The sequence below is a fragment of the Anastrepha ludens genome, chromosome 2, assembly GCF_028408465.1.
Source record: "Anastrepha ludens isolate Willacy chromosome 2, idAnaLude1.1, whole genome shotgun sequence".
NCBI classification, from domain to species: domain Eukaryota; kingdom Metazoa; phylum Arthropoda; class Insecta; order Diptera; family Tephritidae; genus Anastrepha; species Anastrepha ludens.
In genome coordinates this window covers 173,048,533-173,066,140 of record NC_071498.1, presented here as the reverse complement: position 1 = coordinate 173,066,140, position 17,608 = coordinate 173,048,533, and the positions used below count along the sequence as shown (strand labels likewise).

Here is a 17,608-nt window from a genome sequence, read left to right as displayed (position 1 = left end):
CGATAACGGTCGCCCCTCGGCAGGCAATGGCAAGCCGCCGAGTATATTTTTGCCATAAAAAAGCTTCCTATAGAAAACCATCTGTCTTTCAGAGGCGGTTTGACTCTATAGGTCCCTCCACACAGCCAAACACCCAAAAAGCGTGCAAGCGCCAATTATATTCAAGGTTGTCAATATTCGACAGACCCATCTGGCAACCCTGTATCTTTTGACAAAGACGTCAGATCGCTTAATGACATACCGCGTTGGAAGTGTCAGTCCAAGCAGATTTTTACCATAGAACAGTACATGCCACGCGAGCGCTCCCAAATTGTTGAAATTTACATTCTACAAAAGAAGTCAATTGTGAAAACTCAACGTGCGTATAAAAAATTAAATAATGTGAAAAGTGCGCCTTCTAAGAACACCATTAAACGTTTGTACGAAATGTTTTCAACTGGTGATGCTCTTTCTAATCCAAAGAGGCCAAATCAAAATCGACCAAGGCGTCGCCAAGGACATCGCAAAATCGCCGTTCTCAGCAGTTGGACATTGCTCGGACCACTTTACGAGGACCACAACGAATTATCCGCATTGATTTGCATTTATTCCCGTATAAGATTCAATTGACGCAAAGATTGTTGCCTGCGACAAGCCTCGTCGATTGGAATTGGCCCAAAGAGTCATCGAAATCCGTCGGTTCCGTCGAATATGGGCAACCCTGTACATACAGTGGACGACAGAAGTCTTAATGCACCCCTCTCTTTCGTTGTTTACAAAGTACAAACATTTTGCTTAAAAATGTGTTTCTGCAATTTCATTTGAAATTTTTTTCTAATCGACTTATTATTATTAGAAGGCCATTACGCACTGCGACCAGAGCTGATCCATTGTGAAAGGCCTATTTTTGTAACCCTAGAGTTTTGGGCTTTTGAAAAATTTTAGCAGAATTTTAGGTTTGTTGTCCCAAAAATTGCATAGAGGTACTACGATACCACCAAGGAGATGAAGTCTTTGTCTGCCCAACGCAGGGCATTCACAAAGCACATGTTCTGAGCTTTCCATGTCCATTTCGCAAAAGCGGTAGACATTGGTCTCAGGTAGACCAATACTATTTAGATGATACCTCAGGCTGCAGTTACCTGTAAGATATCCGGTTAAAAGACGCAGATCTACTCTGCTTAGTGAGAGTAGCTGTCAGGTATTCCTTTGTTGGGACTTAGAAATAGTTTGGCTTGACGCTGACCGGCACAGTTTAGCCAGTGTGCAGCAAATTTCCTTTCTTCCTTTCTTAATGTGGCTTTTTGTGAGTCCACAGAAAGGCTCAAGACCAGTAAGTTGCATATTTGCTCCTTGTTTTGCAAGGTCATCAGCCATTTCATTTCCCTCATGTCCTTCATGTCCCGGAGTCCAGCCTAGTGTTACTATGTTGAGGTTTGCTAACGTGTTGAGAAGGGTTAGGCAATCATTTACCAATTTAGAGGTGATAGTTGTTGATAGAAGGGCTTTTAGAGCCGCTTGGCTATCTGAAAGTATGTAGATGTGAGTACCTCTCATTTTCCTGCAAAGTCATTCTCTCACACATATTTCAATGGCATGTATTTCTCAGGCAGAATATTGTTGGGTAGAGTCCCATCGGAAGCGATTTTTTGAATTTAGGCCTATTGATTCCTGCCCCTGTTCCACCATTTTCCAATTTGGACCCATCAGTAAACCACAGCTGAGAGCCAGCTTTGAAAGTGATAGAATTAGTTCTCCAGTCTGTACGTTCATTAATTATAACTTGGAAGTTCCTGAAGAGTGCTGGTTTGGGTAGTATATCATCCCTATGAAGAATGGGACTATGTAGGAAGTTTTCTAAGACTTAACTAAAACAAATCCATTTTTTAACATAAAACAACACAGTTATGCTAAAAAAAGGCAAACACAGCGTTGACAAAAGTGTACATACAGAACCGGTTTCCTAGCTTATACTCTGATATCCTTGTATGTTGTGATAACGGTAAAACACCGTTCGTCTATTTCTTTCCTTTTCTTATGTTTGTTGCTTTGCTAATATTGATTTTAGTTGCAATTTGAATACTTAAGCATCTACAATGGCTCCTCGAAAAGAAATATCAGTTGACGTTAGAAATTTAGTTATTCAGCACAGGAAAGAAAAAAAATCATATGGCGAAATTTCAAAAATCTTCAACTTAAGTCGTGCAACAGTCCAGACCATTGTAAAAAACTTTAAAAATAGTGGTTCCATTGAAAATAAGCCATCCAGTGGCCGCCCGAGCAAACTATCTCGCAGAGACGTCAACTGGATTCTAAAAGAAGTAGACAAAAATCCAAAAGTTTCTGCTCCGAAATCGGCCAAGCTCATACAACAAGTGTATTCATCCAAGAACAATTCAAAGAGTCCTGAACAAAAACGGCTTTCATAGTAGAACACCACGAAAAAAGCCTCTTATTTCTGAAAAAACCCGTAAACTTCGCCTGGAGCTCGTCAAAGCACACAGGGAAAAGGGGATTTTTGGCAAAAAGTTTTGTTTACAGATGAGTCCAAGTTTAATATATTCAGTAGCGATGGAAGAGCAAAACTGTGGAAGAAAAAAAATACTGCACTGAGTCCGAAGAATTTGGTATCAACAGTGAAGCATGGTGGCGCCAATGTAATGGTTTGGAGAGCTGTTGCTGCATCTGAAGTTAGAATTAGTATTTATTAAAGGTAATATGGATCGTTATAAATACAAATCACTATTGGAAGTCAATCTGAAGTCTTCGGTGGATGATTTGAGGCTTGGTCCAGGTTCTGTTACTAGTGAAGTCCATTATAGATATTTGAAATTATAATACTTTTTTTAATGAAATTAGTTTATTTTACCTTGTAAATACCTATTACAAAAAAATTTAGTTTTCTTCCGTAATGGTCACCATTTGCTTTTACACAAGCCTTCAAAAGATTAGGCCATTCACCCATTGCATCACGCACGGTTTCCATAGGTATTGGCCAAAGATTCTTTGAGACTCTTCAAATTTCTGTGTGGTCTTCGACAGGCCAATTCTGCTCCTCCAATTCTGACCACAAACTGTAGTCCAATGGATTCAAATGGGCTCCCAGACGACCTTCTGCATCTATGACCCCAGGAATATTGTCTTTTAGCCACTGCTGGGTCGTTTTTGCTTTATGGGCTGGAGCGGAATCTTGCTGGAAGATCCAACGCTTTCCTTTGAAGAGAGTACTGCTCAACTACTTCACTACGCCTTCTAAGGCATACTCCTGGTACACTTTTGGCCCGATCTTAACCCCTTTTTCGCAGAAATGAAGAGATGTAACGCCTTTACAAGACACTCCTCACCAAACCACATTGGATTTTGGATAGTGGCCACGCTGGGCCCTTGGAACAAAATTTTTTGCGTCTTTAGAAATTTTAGCATAGATTTCGTAGTTTTGCTTATTAAAAACTTCTTTACAGTGAACATTTTTTCATCTCTGAAAATAATATTGTAGTTTCTTGGCCATTGTCCGCGTGCCACCGAAGAAGCTGCTTGCATCTGTCGAGTCTGCTTTTCTTCAAACTCGTTGTCAAACTATGACCAGTTGAGCGACGGAAGGCTTTCTTGTAGAGATCATCTCGGATTAGTCTTGACATGGATCTATTCGATACATTCATTTCCGTGGACATGATTTTCTGCTTTCTAAGTGGATTTCTGCGAATTCTTTCTCGAACGGCTTTAATGGCTACACTGGTTCGAACTACGCGAGGACGAGCACATCTTTTTCTGTCTGTCACTGCAGACGTTTAAGATTGCTCAAAAACTCGTAAATCTCACTTGCACTTTTACCACATTTATGAAATGCAATCACCGCATTGCGATTTTCCTTACCTCCCCACTCCATTGTTGACAAGCGAAATTTGCCACGAAAGTGAGTATAATTTCTGAGCAGACAATGCATACGAATAAATGCAAAAATAACGGAACTTTTTTCTGCAAATTTATTCTCGCCTTCATGCATTGGAAAATTTGTCACAGAATTTATGGCAAGACTAAGTATAAGTACCGTGTACTTTCTCGGAACGGACACATCTCTTAAGCGGACACTTTTTTCAGTACATACCACAAATTCTTAAGCATTTTTTCAAATTATTTTCTTTTAAGTGGACTACATATTATTAACTTTTTTAAAATTTTTTTCATAGTCAGACAAATTTTTTAGCCCGTAGGTGCCCGTAGGGTGCTTAAGAGAGAAAACACTGTATATATAATATTTTACAGGTACTTTTACACTGATAAACGCCAAAATTTAAGAAACAGGTGTCAAATTTGACGTAATAGGACTATAACTGCTCAATCTCGAAGCATAAAATGCACCCTCGTACATATTAATTCTGCATGACCAAAGAAATACCGAGCAAAATATATATATATGTTTTTTACAAAACTTGTTTGTTACTTTTTATTGAAGTTTCAAAGCAATTGAATATCGCTTACAAATACAAATATTTTATTCATTCAAGCAATGTATGTAAATACGTATGTATGTATGAATACAAGATTCCACACACGAATTCACATAAACCTGTTAACCCTTAAATGCGCGATTTTGGTTTTTTTATATATTTGTTATTTAGGACCCTATTTAGTACACTAAAAATAAAAAAAAACATTTTTTTTAGTTTTTAAAGTCTTATTTAGGTGAAAAATGGTAAGGACAACAATGAAAAATAAACCTAAAACCAGTTTGAACTTTCCAAAAATTTTAGAAGCTTCCTGATTTCCAAGACCTTCCAACTCATTAAAAAACTTGTCTACCTATTGCGGTGAATCTCCAGACAGAGCAGGGCAATGGCACGAAAGGTACGAGATCGTCTCTTCCTCTTCCTCATTTAAATAGCTTCTGCAGAAGTTATGTTTTTGCACGCCCATTCTCTAAGCGTCTCTGCCTATTAGACAGTGCCTCATTATAGCGGAAATCAGTGTGCTAAGCATAGGCTTATTGTGGCTTAGAAAAGATTCTGTGGGCTTAGCATTAAGATTAGCGCCAATTTTCGGGCGATTCTGCAGGTCCATTGTATCATCTTTCATTCGCTGTTCTTACAATTTTCTTCTCAAAAATAAGTACCTTACAAGGCTGTAAGGATATGTATAATATATGTGCCTGTGCTATTATAAATCAACTCGGTGCCAAGCCTCACTACTTCATTGGCCGTGCAGTTCCACTCGATGTCACAATGGACAGGCAACGTCTCATGTTGGAATTACCCAACTTTAAATTTTAACAATAAATTGATAAATTTTAGCATTGATTGGTGGAACCGGGCTAATAAATTAGAAATATTTTTCAATCAAAGAATAATATTTTTTTTCACAAATTTACCTGCAGAAATATAATTTTATCCGCAAATGAGGTTATCACTTGCTAATTGTTATTTTTTTATTGTTGATATCATTTCACTTCATCATCATTTGGCGCTAAAACTCCTCGCTAGTTTTGGCCTGCCAGTTTATAATTCCCATAGTTGGAATATTCCCTGCTACCTCGCCTTTCCACCATAGTCTGGGTCTTCTTTGGCTTCCTATGATTGTCGCCTTCGTCTATAGTAATCTCTTTTGCACTCTATCCGGTTCAATACGCGTATCGTTTCCTGCCCATCTGAATCTTTGGGGCTTTTTAAATCTCACTACACACTCTCCTTGATAATTGAGTATTTTTTAGGAGCTAGAGAACTTAAAATGGTAATAAAAAAATAATTGCCTTGTACACATCTGTTACGTGTTTAGCCGAGCTCCTCCTCCTATTTGTGCCGTGCGTCTTGATGTTGTTCCACAAATGGAGGAACCTACAGTTTTAAGCCGACTGCGAACGGCAGATATTTTTATGAGGAGCTTGCCGTTGCCTAGAAATGTCGACAGTGTTTGCCATTCTCAGCTGTCAAACCTTAGTTATCGATATCGACAGTTCTCATGCAGCTAAAAAACACCCGAATTCATCTCGTCAGTGGTTCTTACACTCCACTTGTATTTTTCCTCTACTGTTCCATCTACTTTTGGCTTTGGACCTTGGCAACGGCGAATATCGCAGGCGATGGAACGATGAGCTGTATGAACTTTACGACATAGACATAGCGCAGCGAATAAAAATCCAGCGGCTAACACACATTCTTGTTTCACTCCCGTTTTAACTGTAAACGCTTCGCATGTTTCACCTTGGGTATGGATTCTGCATGTTGTGTTCTTCAACGTCATTATCATCAGACTAGTTTTTCTTTCTAAAACACCAAACCTAACATTGTTAAAAAATATGTCCCTAGTGTTTTAAATTTAGAATATTATCAGACTAAATAAAAGAAGACTAAGCAATTTGGTTATAAGAGCGCGTTTTTATTGTAGTTCACTGCATATAAGTAGCAATGCGCATTCAAGGGTTAAACCGATCACAAATCGCTTATATTTCGCCTCCTTCAGCAAATTACTGCATACACACGCACACACATTCACACTCATACATGAAACCGTAACCACAGCCAAAATTCTAAACGAGGATCCAAATTGGAGTACCAAACGAATGTCGCTGATATTCTGATTTCTCATGAATTGCAGGAACGAAAAGGCAGTGAAGTACGAGTTTTTTTCGATATGCGGCTCTTAAATTTATGCGCTTACCTTTCTGCCTATGCATCTCACAGTAGCCTTTAAGATGACACAACTCAAAATTCGAAAATTTTAAAAGAAGCCAAAACTGCTTTGCATTCGCATATATTTTTGTATAATATGAACAAATTACAAATAAAATGAGACAAAGTTGAGATATTTAAGTATATTTTCTATTTTCTCATTGCTAGTAAAAATAAAAATTTTAAATAAAAGCGATTTTAAGTAGCGAAGTTTTAAAAGTTGTCGAGCAGTACAAATGTAGTTATGCATACCTGAATACGAAATACATCTGCAATAGATGCGCCACACACACAAAAAATACATACACTGCTGTGCAATAAAATATATGTTTAATATTTTTACTTTCATTGTATGGCGGCAGCCTTAGCAGTGTGGATTGGCACGTAACTGCAATTCGATTGCTGCCTGATTAAAAGCATCAAGAGATAGAAAAAACAACTGTCGCACCTCTCGGCAAGCAAATGGCAAACCTCCGACTGTATTTCTGTCATGAGAGCTATTCTGAAGAAAGATAAATAAAGTTTCGTCGATTCGAGGCGACATAAAGCCGTTTGTAAGACAACATCCAGACGATAAGCACGAATGACATTTCGGTTTGAAAAGGGAAAGAATTAAGCACTGAATTACAGAATAATTCAACTAAAGGGTTTTTCAATAAGGGCGGGTAGATGTTGAAATGGAATAAAATGGCGTTTGCTGTGTGGCACGTAGCGCCGTCCTGCTGGAACCACATGTCGTCTAGGTCCATATGGTTCAATATGGGCCATAAGAAATTGGAAGGACCACCACGTCTACCGAAAAATGGGCGCAATGCGCGCAACGTTTGCGTTAATGAACACTCATTTTGATAATAAAGTGATGATGATTTGGCATAAACAACTGAATAATAAACAAAAGATTTGACAGATGTCATCAAAACAAAATGGCTGCCAAAATCGACCCGCGCTAAGTGAAAACCCCTTTAGAACACATTAATAAAACCAAAAGCGGCAACAGCTGAAGAAAAAATCGCTGAAACAATTAGTTGCTCAAAGAAAATTGTGGAAAATGTCATAAATGTCCAATGTATGACCAGAAAATAGTGAGAAAATACTAAAAATAACTACTATTTACCAAAGCGAATTCTGCACTAAACTACAGAGGCAATTTTAAAGTGGCACTACGATGCTCCACCACTGATGATACCACATTAATCAAAAAGTTCCCAGAGCAACCGCCAATTGACACTCTAAGTCAACTGATTTGAGTTCAGTTTTTGTGTTTTTTTTTTTTTGTTAGGTAATGATACTTTAAACAACTTCACGACGCAGAAGTTTTCGCGGCAATTATTTCTTGTTTTTTAATGATGCTTAAAAAAAAATCAGCCGTTTACGTGAGGCATGAACGCCACAGAAGAGATCGTCAGCTTATCGAGGACGACGAGCTTAGGGGCAGGCCGTCGACATTGAAAACCGATGAAAACATCAATCCAGTGAAACAAAGTTATTCAATAACCGCAAATTCTCCATCAGAAAACTGGCAGAGGACTTGAATATGGCTTCTGGATCCATTCAAGTTAGTAGTTAATAATTTGGATTTGCACCATGTCGCTACAAAGTTTTCCCCAAAGCACCTGCATTTCATGCAAAAAAGGGACTGCATTGATTTCGCCAAAGACATGATTTCCAAGGCTGAAAATTCATCAGGCGACGCAACATTCATCAAACGCAGCATTACTGGAGACGAGACGCAATCCTGAACATCAGGCGAGTGAGCAGACAGCTCCGAATAAACCAAGACAAAAAAACAAACACGTTTTTCATTAAAAAAGAAAGCGACGCTCACGGTTTTTATGAATTACAACGATAGTGTACACCATGAAAACGAAGCTTTGCCTGGGCTTTGTGATATCGAGGAGGACTGCAGGGCCGAGGGGAACTACCGACCGAAGTCCTCCAGTGAGTCATTCAAAATTGTTGTTTACGGATGACCAAATTACGGCGTAGTTGCGGCCAGCATTTATTTGAAAAGAATTATCTTTAAAAAATAAATGCCATGAATGGTTCACAGAAAAATTATAAAAATTGACCAATCAATTTTAATTTTCGTTCTTTTATTTCAATTTAAAATCTGATATCTCTAAATTTTTTTTTTTTTTTTTATTTTATAAAGGTTTACATAACAATAAAATTATTATACAAACTAAAAGTAGTTCAGCGCTAGCATCGGAGGCTTTCGGCTGGAATATCTCTAAATTGATCAACCTTTATGTACAGGTATATACCTATGAAATGAGGCAATTAGAAATCAGGCAATTTGTGGATGCAGCGCCAAAACAATTGGCCGTCTTTGGACGCTAACCAATCATCGATCCATTTTTTGGCTTCTTCGTGGGAATTAAAGAGCTGCTCGGAAAGTGCGTGGCCCATCGATGCAAACAAATGATAATCGGAAGGCGCCAAGTCTGTTGAGTAAAGCGCATGCACCAGCGGTTCCCAATCGTACGACTCCACCAATTCCCGAGTCGGTCTTGTTCGATGTGGCGGTGCATTGTCATCAAAAAAAATTACTTTGTGACGCCGATCGGCATATTCTGGGCGTTTTCGGTGTATAGCGCTGTTCAAATCGGCCAATTGTCGTTGGTAGCGTGCACTGTCCACTGTCTCACCTGGTTTTAATAGCTCGTACCAAATCATACCACGCTGATCCCAGAAAACACACAACATTATCTTGCGGCCGAAACGATTAGGTTTGGCCGTTGTTTTTGGCTTGTGGCCGGGCGGACCATACGATCGTTTACGCTTGGGATTGGAGAAATACTCCCATTTTTCATCACCCGTAACGATTCGATGCAAAAAAGACTTTCTTTTGAACCGGGAGAGCAGCATTTCACAAGTGGTTTTACGATGTCCGCAAATCGTAGTTTGAAGGCACGAAATTCGACATTTTTAAGAGCGACAAAAATGCATTGTTGTATGAAACGTAATAAACAATGAACTGAATATTGTTGACAGATGACAGACGAAAAAAACAATATATTTGGGAAAGTTTAAAAATACTCCTAGCGACATAAATGGACTAATAGACGAAAGTCTCATTTCATTGGTATATACCGGTATCATTTCATTTTTAATTCTTAAAATACATAATAACAATATAAGTAAAGTTAAGCGAAAACAAGGATTATAAAAATTACAGTTATACAAAATTAATTTAAGTCGAATAAAATAATACTGCCCACGATTGGATAAAGGCGCACCAATACCTAGACGCTTCTGGGATGGTTAACGCAAATAACGGTAAATTTTGAGCTAGTTAAATAAAAGGAGTTTATGGTGTTGGCCTAAATTATCATAGTAAAATAGAACAGCTTGAAGAAATGTAATTTGTATAATTTTTTTTAAATTGAAATTGTGTAAAGAATGGCTTTGGTGAAGAGTGACTTCATTTTACTGCACATCACTGTATACCTACAAAAGCACTTTTTTTATTTACTTGAACGCGTTTTTTTTCGAAACATTCTTCATTTATTAAAATTTCGTTTTCCTTTGTGAATTAGTGCGATTCGATGAGCGCGAAACATCGCAACATTGTGACGGTTTCGGAAGTAGCGCCAGAAAGAATTTCGAGTTTATTAAAAACTTTGCGGATCTGTGCGCAAAACACTTACCAATTTGGTGAATAACGTTTGACGGTGATTTATGAGTTTTCATAAAATAAATTCACACTCTTACTTATTGAATAAAATTAATTATTATTTTAGTTATTAAATTATCAAAAATAAAGTAAAATATTTAATAGAGCACAACAGTGAATGAACTTAATATTAAAATACATTTAAGCCACGATGACATCACTTTGGTATGCACTTTTAAAGACAATCGGCTATGGAGCCGGGAAAATTAAAATGACACCGAGAAATGTTGTATTTATTACTGGCTGCGATTCTGGATTAGGGTGAGTGTTGAAATTAAGACAAACAGACACATCCATGCACATGTATTTACCTATTTTTAAGAGGTGGAAACTATAACGAAAAGAAAACCGCTTCAACTTTACTTTTGTGAAGGAAAAACGTACGTTAAATTTGCAAAATTTTATTTTATTGGCTATGGGAATAAGTTTCCATCCTTTCTTAGCCAAAGTTACGAATTATTTAAACAATAAAATAATAAATGATATAGGGTTATCTAATAAGAGTCATTATTTTGATATTCAAAGAAAATTGCATTTTTTAATATAAATGATCGGATGTTTATTTCATTATAAAGAGGAAGGTATGTATACCGTTAATAGTGGAAAATAACATCAGGCAAATGACCACCACGACCACGCTTACAGGACAATATCCTTGTGGCTGCCCTATGTCCTCGATAGTCTCACGAATTCCATCTTTGAGGTCTTGAATCGACCCTGGGCTGTTGGTGTAGACCTTCTCAATCACAAGATCTCGGTGGCCAATTGTGATCACCTCTTCAAGAGGTAACACGGTCCGGAAACTTTTCCTGTAAAAGATCAATGGTTTCATTGCTTATGTGGCACGCAGCGCCGTCTTGTTGAAAATAAACGTTGTCCAAATCAATACCATCCAATTCCGGCCATAAAGAATCGTTAATCATCTCTCGATAGCGATAGATAACACCTGTTATTGGAAAACCCTTAATTATGTGAAGTACGTGGCTTGGGAAGCTACAACTTTACTCCATCTTTCAAGCAGCATACGGATTGCTCTAACGAAAAATTCAAGTTCTATTTACTTGATCCATTCATTGAGCCAGTTTGCGATGCTCTCGTAAGAAGTGAACCGCTCTCCAATAAAAGCTGACTGCATTGATCGGAACAGATGGTAATCCGTAAGTGCAATGTCTGGGAAATACGGCGGGTGGGGCAAGATTTCCCAATTCAGTCCCTCTCAATATTTCTGGACCGACCACACGTTGCTAGCCTGGCGTTGTCATGCAGCAAAATCAGTTTGTCATGTCTACCGGCCCATTCCGGCCTTTCGGCCTTTTCTTTGAGAGCTCGTTTCAAACGCATTAGCTGAAGTCGGTAACGCTCGCCAGTGATGGTTTCAGATGATTTAAGGAGTTCGTAATAGATGACACCCTTCTGATCCCACCAGCTGCACAACATAAGCTTTGAACCATGAATTTTTTTTTCGCTGTTGATGGACCTGGTTCACCTGACAGGCCCCAACATTTTCGATGCTTAGGGTTAGCATAATAGATCAATTTTTCATCGCCAGTGACGATGCGATGCAGAAAATCTTTTCTTTTCTGCCGTTCAAGAAGCATCTCACACGTCACCAAACGTCTCTTGATATCTCTCTCCTTCAATGGATAGATTAGATTAGATTCGTGGGGGACTGGAAAAGTTCAAGCTACAAGTCAGGAGACAATTGTACTACCGGGATAGTTTTCAGTAGAAAGAATAGAGATAGGAAACATAAAAAGTGGGTGGTAAGACAGACAGCCTAAGTCTGATTTTAGAAAACACAGGATAGCTACAGAGAAAATGATCTGCAGTGTCGTCATTCTCAAGACATGATAGGCATATCGGGCTGTCGGCGACCCCCATGGTAACCATATACTCACCACAGAGGTTGTGGTCTGTGATTACACCCATCAGCACTCTCAGGTCCTTTCTGCTGAGTTTTAGGAGAAAGGTCGCTATTTTCTTGTTTGGTTCTTTCACAAAGCACTTGGCTAATCTGCACGAGTTCAACCCAGACCAACGTCCTCTCTGGATACACCTCATGAAGTCGTCAATCCATAGTTGAATCGATGCGGAATTGACACCTAGAAAGGGTTCAGGGCCTAGTAGTATACTATACTTGCAGAGCCTTCATCAGCCAATTTATCAGCTAACTCGTTCCCTGTAATACCACAATGTCCAGGCACCCAAATAAGACTAACTTTGTTGTGCTTTGCAACACTGTTCAGTTTTCTGTTACATTCACCGACTAACTTCGAAGAGTAGCGTGGGTGGTACGCAGTTGCCGACTTTCTGAACCATCTCGTGTAAACGTTTACCGACGATTGATCTGTCAACATCCAACTCTTTAGACATATCATCAAGGGTTCGACATGAGTCTTCATCCCATAAGTCTTGTAGTTGAGTATCTTCGAATTTTTTTGGTGGCGCTTCGTGATCTTTACCACCCACCTTGGAAGCGTCGAAACCACTCTTTACAAGTTGCATTTGACGGAGCGTGATTACCGTAAATATTGACACGAGACGTTTCAGCTGCACTTTTCTTTAAAAGGTAATAATGAAACTTGGCTTCCCGCAAATGCTGTTTTTATCGCGACGAGCGTAGACATTTTCGACGTCAGATTAGAAAGAGTATTTACGCTTCAAACGAACGTCGACTACTGCGATCGAAACCCCGCATATACACCATTAAATCACCAGTATATTACTAGAGCGAACACAGAAATTGTATCGTAGCGACACCTCCTGCACGACGACGGAAACTTATTGCCATACCAATAAAAAATTTGAAGAAAATTTCATTTTGAATATCACAGAGCATTCAACTCAAGCGCTATACATACTAGCATGTACATATGTATGTATTTATACAAGTAAAAGCGTGCTTTTCTATGAGCCCTATTTTGCTCGCACTTTCACTCCATTGTCTTAGCTCTATTTCGTATTTTTTCTTTTTAAATACCTGCGAATCCAACAAAATATTCATTGCCACATAAAAACAGACACTCACTGGCGTTGTATTGTCATTCCTTGAATATGACTGTTATATCGGCCTGCCACAATGTCAACTCCGATGGCGCGCACCTTTTACAAAACCTCAACGATTCCAAGCGCATGATCACCATGGAAGTGGACTTGCTCAAGCAGGAGACGATTACACGCGCCTTCCAGTGCGTTACCGATTTGTTGCGCACCAACAACGAATACCAATTCACTGCTTTGGTCAACAATGCCGGCGTTATGTGTTTCGGCGAGTTCGAATGGCAAACTGCGGCGCAATTCGAAATGCAAATCAACGTAAATGTGTTGGGCACAATGCGTCTCACCAAGGTGATGTTGCCGTTGGTGCGACAGCATCGCGGACGCATCATTAACATTACTAGCCATTGTGGGTTGCAGGTGAGTTCGCATATTTGCATAGTTTTAAATTTCTTCACAAATCGACACCGGCGATTTCGTTGATTTTCTTGCTTTTTTCATGTTTCATTTTTCATGAAATGAATTCTCGTTATTAGGCTCTTCCGGCCTTGGGTCCATATGCCGCTTCGAAGGCCGCTTTGCGATTTTGGAACGATTCTTTGCGTATGGAAATGCGCCAATATGGCGTCGAGGTGATAAATTTTGTGCCTGGTTCATTTGTACAGTTAAGCAATATATCGGCAAGGCAGCAGGATCATGCGAAGGAGATGCTAGACGCTTTTGACGCGGAGCAACGAGAATTCTACGGCGCCTACTTCAAGCAATTCAACAACTATTTGACAGTCATTTCGGGGTTCAAAGCACCAAATCAGTTTCATGACGACTCTTTGTTGAAAAAATTCAATGATGCACTAACGCATCACGTGCCAAGAGATATGTATATACACGAGCCGTGGCGGTAAGTACTTTTTGGTATTCAAAATGCGAAAGATTCGATCGAAGAAATTTAAAAGGTCGCATAAAATTGCCACGTATTTATGATGATGATTTACAGCAATACTTCTATTATATATGAAATCAGCAAAATTAGGTAAAGGGTTTTCCAATAACAGGTGTTATTTTGAATAGTCCGCTTTTTCGGTAGATGTCACTTTCGAAGCTGTCATTTTTTTTATGTTTGACAAGTAGAAACTACGACATTAATATAAATGGAATGATACACGCTTAAACAACGCACTGAAATTATTAAAATTCACTATAAAAATGGTGAAAATTTGGCAGACGGATGGACGGTTCCTAAAGCTCGAACATTTTAGGGTCATCGTGTCGGACCGCAATACAGAAATTGGTGAAAAAATTCGAGCTACTGGGGCAAGTTACTGATGTGAAGACTATAAACCGTGCACGTCGCTCAAAAACAGTCGAAAATATTGCTGTTGTAGCCGGAAATGTTGAAGAAAGCCCAGGTTTGTCCACTCCTCGTCGTTCTTTGGAATTAGACATTCTTAAGGCTTATAAAGTCCAGTTAACACAAGCACTCAAGCCGATCATCAACAACGTCGTGTGTTTGCTGATTGGGTCGTTTAAATTCATGCAAATGTTCCAGAATTTCATCGAAAAGTCATCTTGAGTGATGAGGCCCAGTTCAACCTCGGTGGCTTCGTCAACAAACAAAATTGTCGGATTTAGGGCTCAGAAAATCCAAGAGTTATTGTTGAAAAGACTCTCTATCCTAAACGTGTGACTGTTTAGTGCGGTTTATGGTCCGGCGGAGTCATTGGACCTTACTTTTTCGAAAATGAAGCTGGAACAACACTTACGGTGAACGGATTGTGCTATCGAGAGATGATTAACCATTTTTTATGGCCGGAATTGGATGGTATTGATCTGGACAACGTTTATTTTCAACAAGACGGCGGGGACAACACCTCTTATTGGAAAACCCGTTAGTATTAACGCTTTCCTAAAATTTCACATTTTAGATTAGATTAGATTCATTATGAGATTTGCACTTCGTCCTCATGGTCTTTTGTGCCCTCTACTCCATCATATTACCTCTTCGTTCCTTTATTAAACTCGGGATGGAGCTGGGTTGGATAGAGCGTATAGGCCTTTCTTCTGGCTGCAGTTGGCCAAGATGTCTGAGCCTTCTCTGCGCTATAGCGCTGCATTCCAGGAGAATTTGCATTGGAGTATCTTCAGATTGGTCGCAGAAACAGCAAGAGTCCGTACACCAAATCCCTATCATGTACAGACGACTTCACTGTCTGCAGTGGTCTGTGAGAATGGCCGTGAGCATTCTCAATTTATCTTTAGAAAGGGTTATGAGTTTGTGTTTTCAAATCTTAGCTAAACTCAATATAGGTATGTATGAATTTATTGTTCCCTTTCATCCGACTTAACCATAGTCATAGAAACATATAACTTCGAAATAAATTTTAAGATCACCGATATATAAAAGATGATCGGTTTAAGGGTATCGGATTTTTTTTATTGCTTCCAAAAAATATTCTTCTTCCTCTTAATTGGCGCGATAACCGCTTACGGGATGTTTGCCGAATTTAAAAAAGCGCGCCAGTCGTTTCTTTCTCGTGCTAACCGGCGCCAATTGGACACACCAAGTGAAGCCAAGTCCTTCTCCACCTGATCTTTCCAACGCAGAGGATGCCTACCTCTTCCTCTGCTACCACTAGCTGGTACCGCATCAAATACTTTCAGAATAGGAGCGTTTGTATTCATTCGGACGACATGACTCAGCCAGCTTAGCCGCTTGATCTTTATTCGCTGCGCTATGTCTATGTCGTCATAAAGTTCATGTTCCATCGCCTACGATACTTGCCGTCGCCAAAGGTGAAAGATCCAAAAATCACCCGCAAAATCGTTCTTTCTAGAATTAACAGCGCGATTGTTAAGGTCGATGATGTCAATATCATCGTCACACGCCAACAATTGCTCGCTCTAATAAAAAATTGAGCCTGAGCGATTAAGTTCTGTGGCTCCTGCGATCATTTCCAACATCAGGTTAAAGAACTCACACGACAGCGAGTCACCCTGCCTGAAACCTCGTTTGGTATCAAACGGGGCGGATAGGTCCTCCCCAATTCTGACGGCGCTGCTGGTCTTGAGCAACGTCATCTTGCATAGTCGTATTAGTTTTGCGGGGATGTCAAATTCAGACATCGCGGCATAAGACAACTCCTTTTCGTACTGTCGAATGCAGTTTTAAAATCGACAAAAATATTATGTGTGTCGATGCTCCTTTCATGGGCCTTTTCCAAGACTTGGCGTGTTGTGAATATCTGGACGATGGTGTACTTTCCAGGTCTAAACCAACACTGATAAGGTTTTCGTTGTTGTAGAAACATTAACATTCCCCAGACATATACGGGGCGACAGTCCTTGACCGGATATAAATCCGACTCATTCCGACTACGTAGCACCGACTGTTGTGGGAACGACACTGATAAGGTCCAAGCAGTTAGTTGATGGTGGGCTTCAGCCTTTCACTATACGCTCGCTAGAACGTTACATGTGAGACTAATTAGAAGACTAATCCCGCGATAATTGGCATAGATTGCAAGATCCCCTTCTTATGGATTGGCCCGAGCACACTTAAATTCCAATCGGCGGGCATGTTTTTATCCGACCATATTTTGTCTAGAAGCTGAAGCATGCACCTTACCAGCCGCCATGTTTGAATAGCTCAGCCAGCAGTCTGTCAACTCCCGCGGCTTTGTTGTTCTTTAGCCGCGTTATCGCTATTCTCCCCTCGTCATGGTCGGGTAGCGGAAATGCATTATTTTGGGCTAATGTAATGAGTTATTAGAATATCATCGTTTTTGTTGTTGTTGTTTTTGTTATAGCAGCATAGAAATTCCTCATACGTGTACGACAAATGCTGTTAGAATGACAGTCCTTGGCCGATTGTAAATCCGGGTTGTTGTTGTTGTTGTAGTAGTAACTTTGCCCTGTTAGTGTAGTGTAAATCCGGGTCTTTCCGGTAACGTAGAACCAACTGTCGTGGTTCGTGACTGAATATTATCGACATCTGAACCTCCTTCTTTTTTTCTCACTTTTAGCATTTTTTAAACCACTAAGATCAATACGTCTATGTGATGGCTTTCAGCCAGTCAGCCAGGTCAACCTGACACTATATATATTTATAATTAATTTTTTCCATTGCAGTTATAAACTGTACCGTTTCCTGTTCCGAATTTGCCCCACGCCGATAATCGATCTGCTGACTGTACCATTCTGCGCTATGCCAACGTATCAGCAAGTTATGTCATCATCGTTACTGCAGCACCAAAAAAAATAGTTACATAATTCTTACTTTATGATATTTAATAAATGT

At 39.5% G+C, this 17,608-nt stretch overlaps 1 protein-coding gene across 1 annotated transcript; it reads left to right on the top strand.

The window, feature by feature from the left end:
* The first annotated feature begins 10,076 nt into the window (after nucleotides 1–10,076).
* LOC128855877 (D-beta-hydroxybutyrate dehydrogenase, mitochondrial) lies at nucleotides 10,077–17,572 on the top strand. Its single transcript, XM_054091091.1, has 4 exons — nucleotides 10,077–10,578; nucleotides 13,338–13,734; nucleotides 13,851–14,212; nucleotides 17,440–17,572. Exons 1-4 carry the CDS (start codon nucleotides 10,469–10,471, stop codon nucleotides 17,570–17,572), a joined length of 1,002 nt encoding a protein of 333 aa, XP_053947066.1. The 5' UTR covers nucleotides 10,077–10,468.
* Nucleotides 17,573–17,608: the final 36 nt, after the last annotated feature.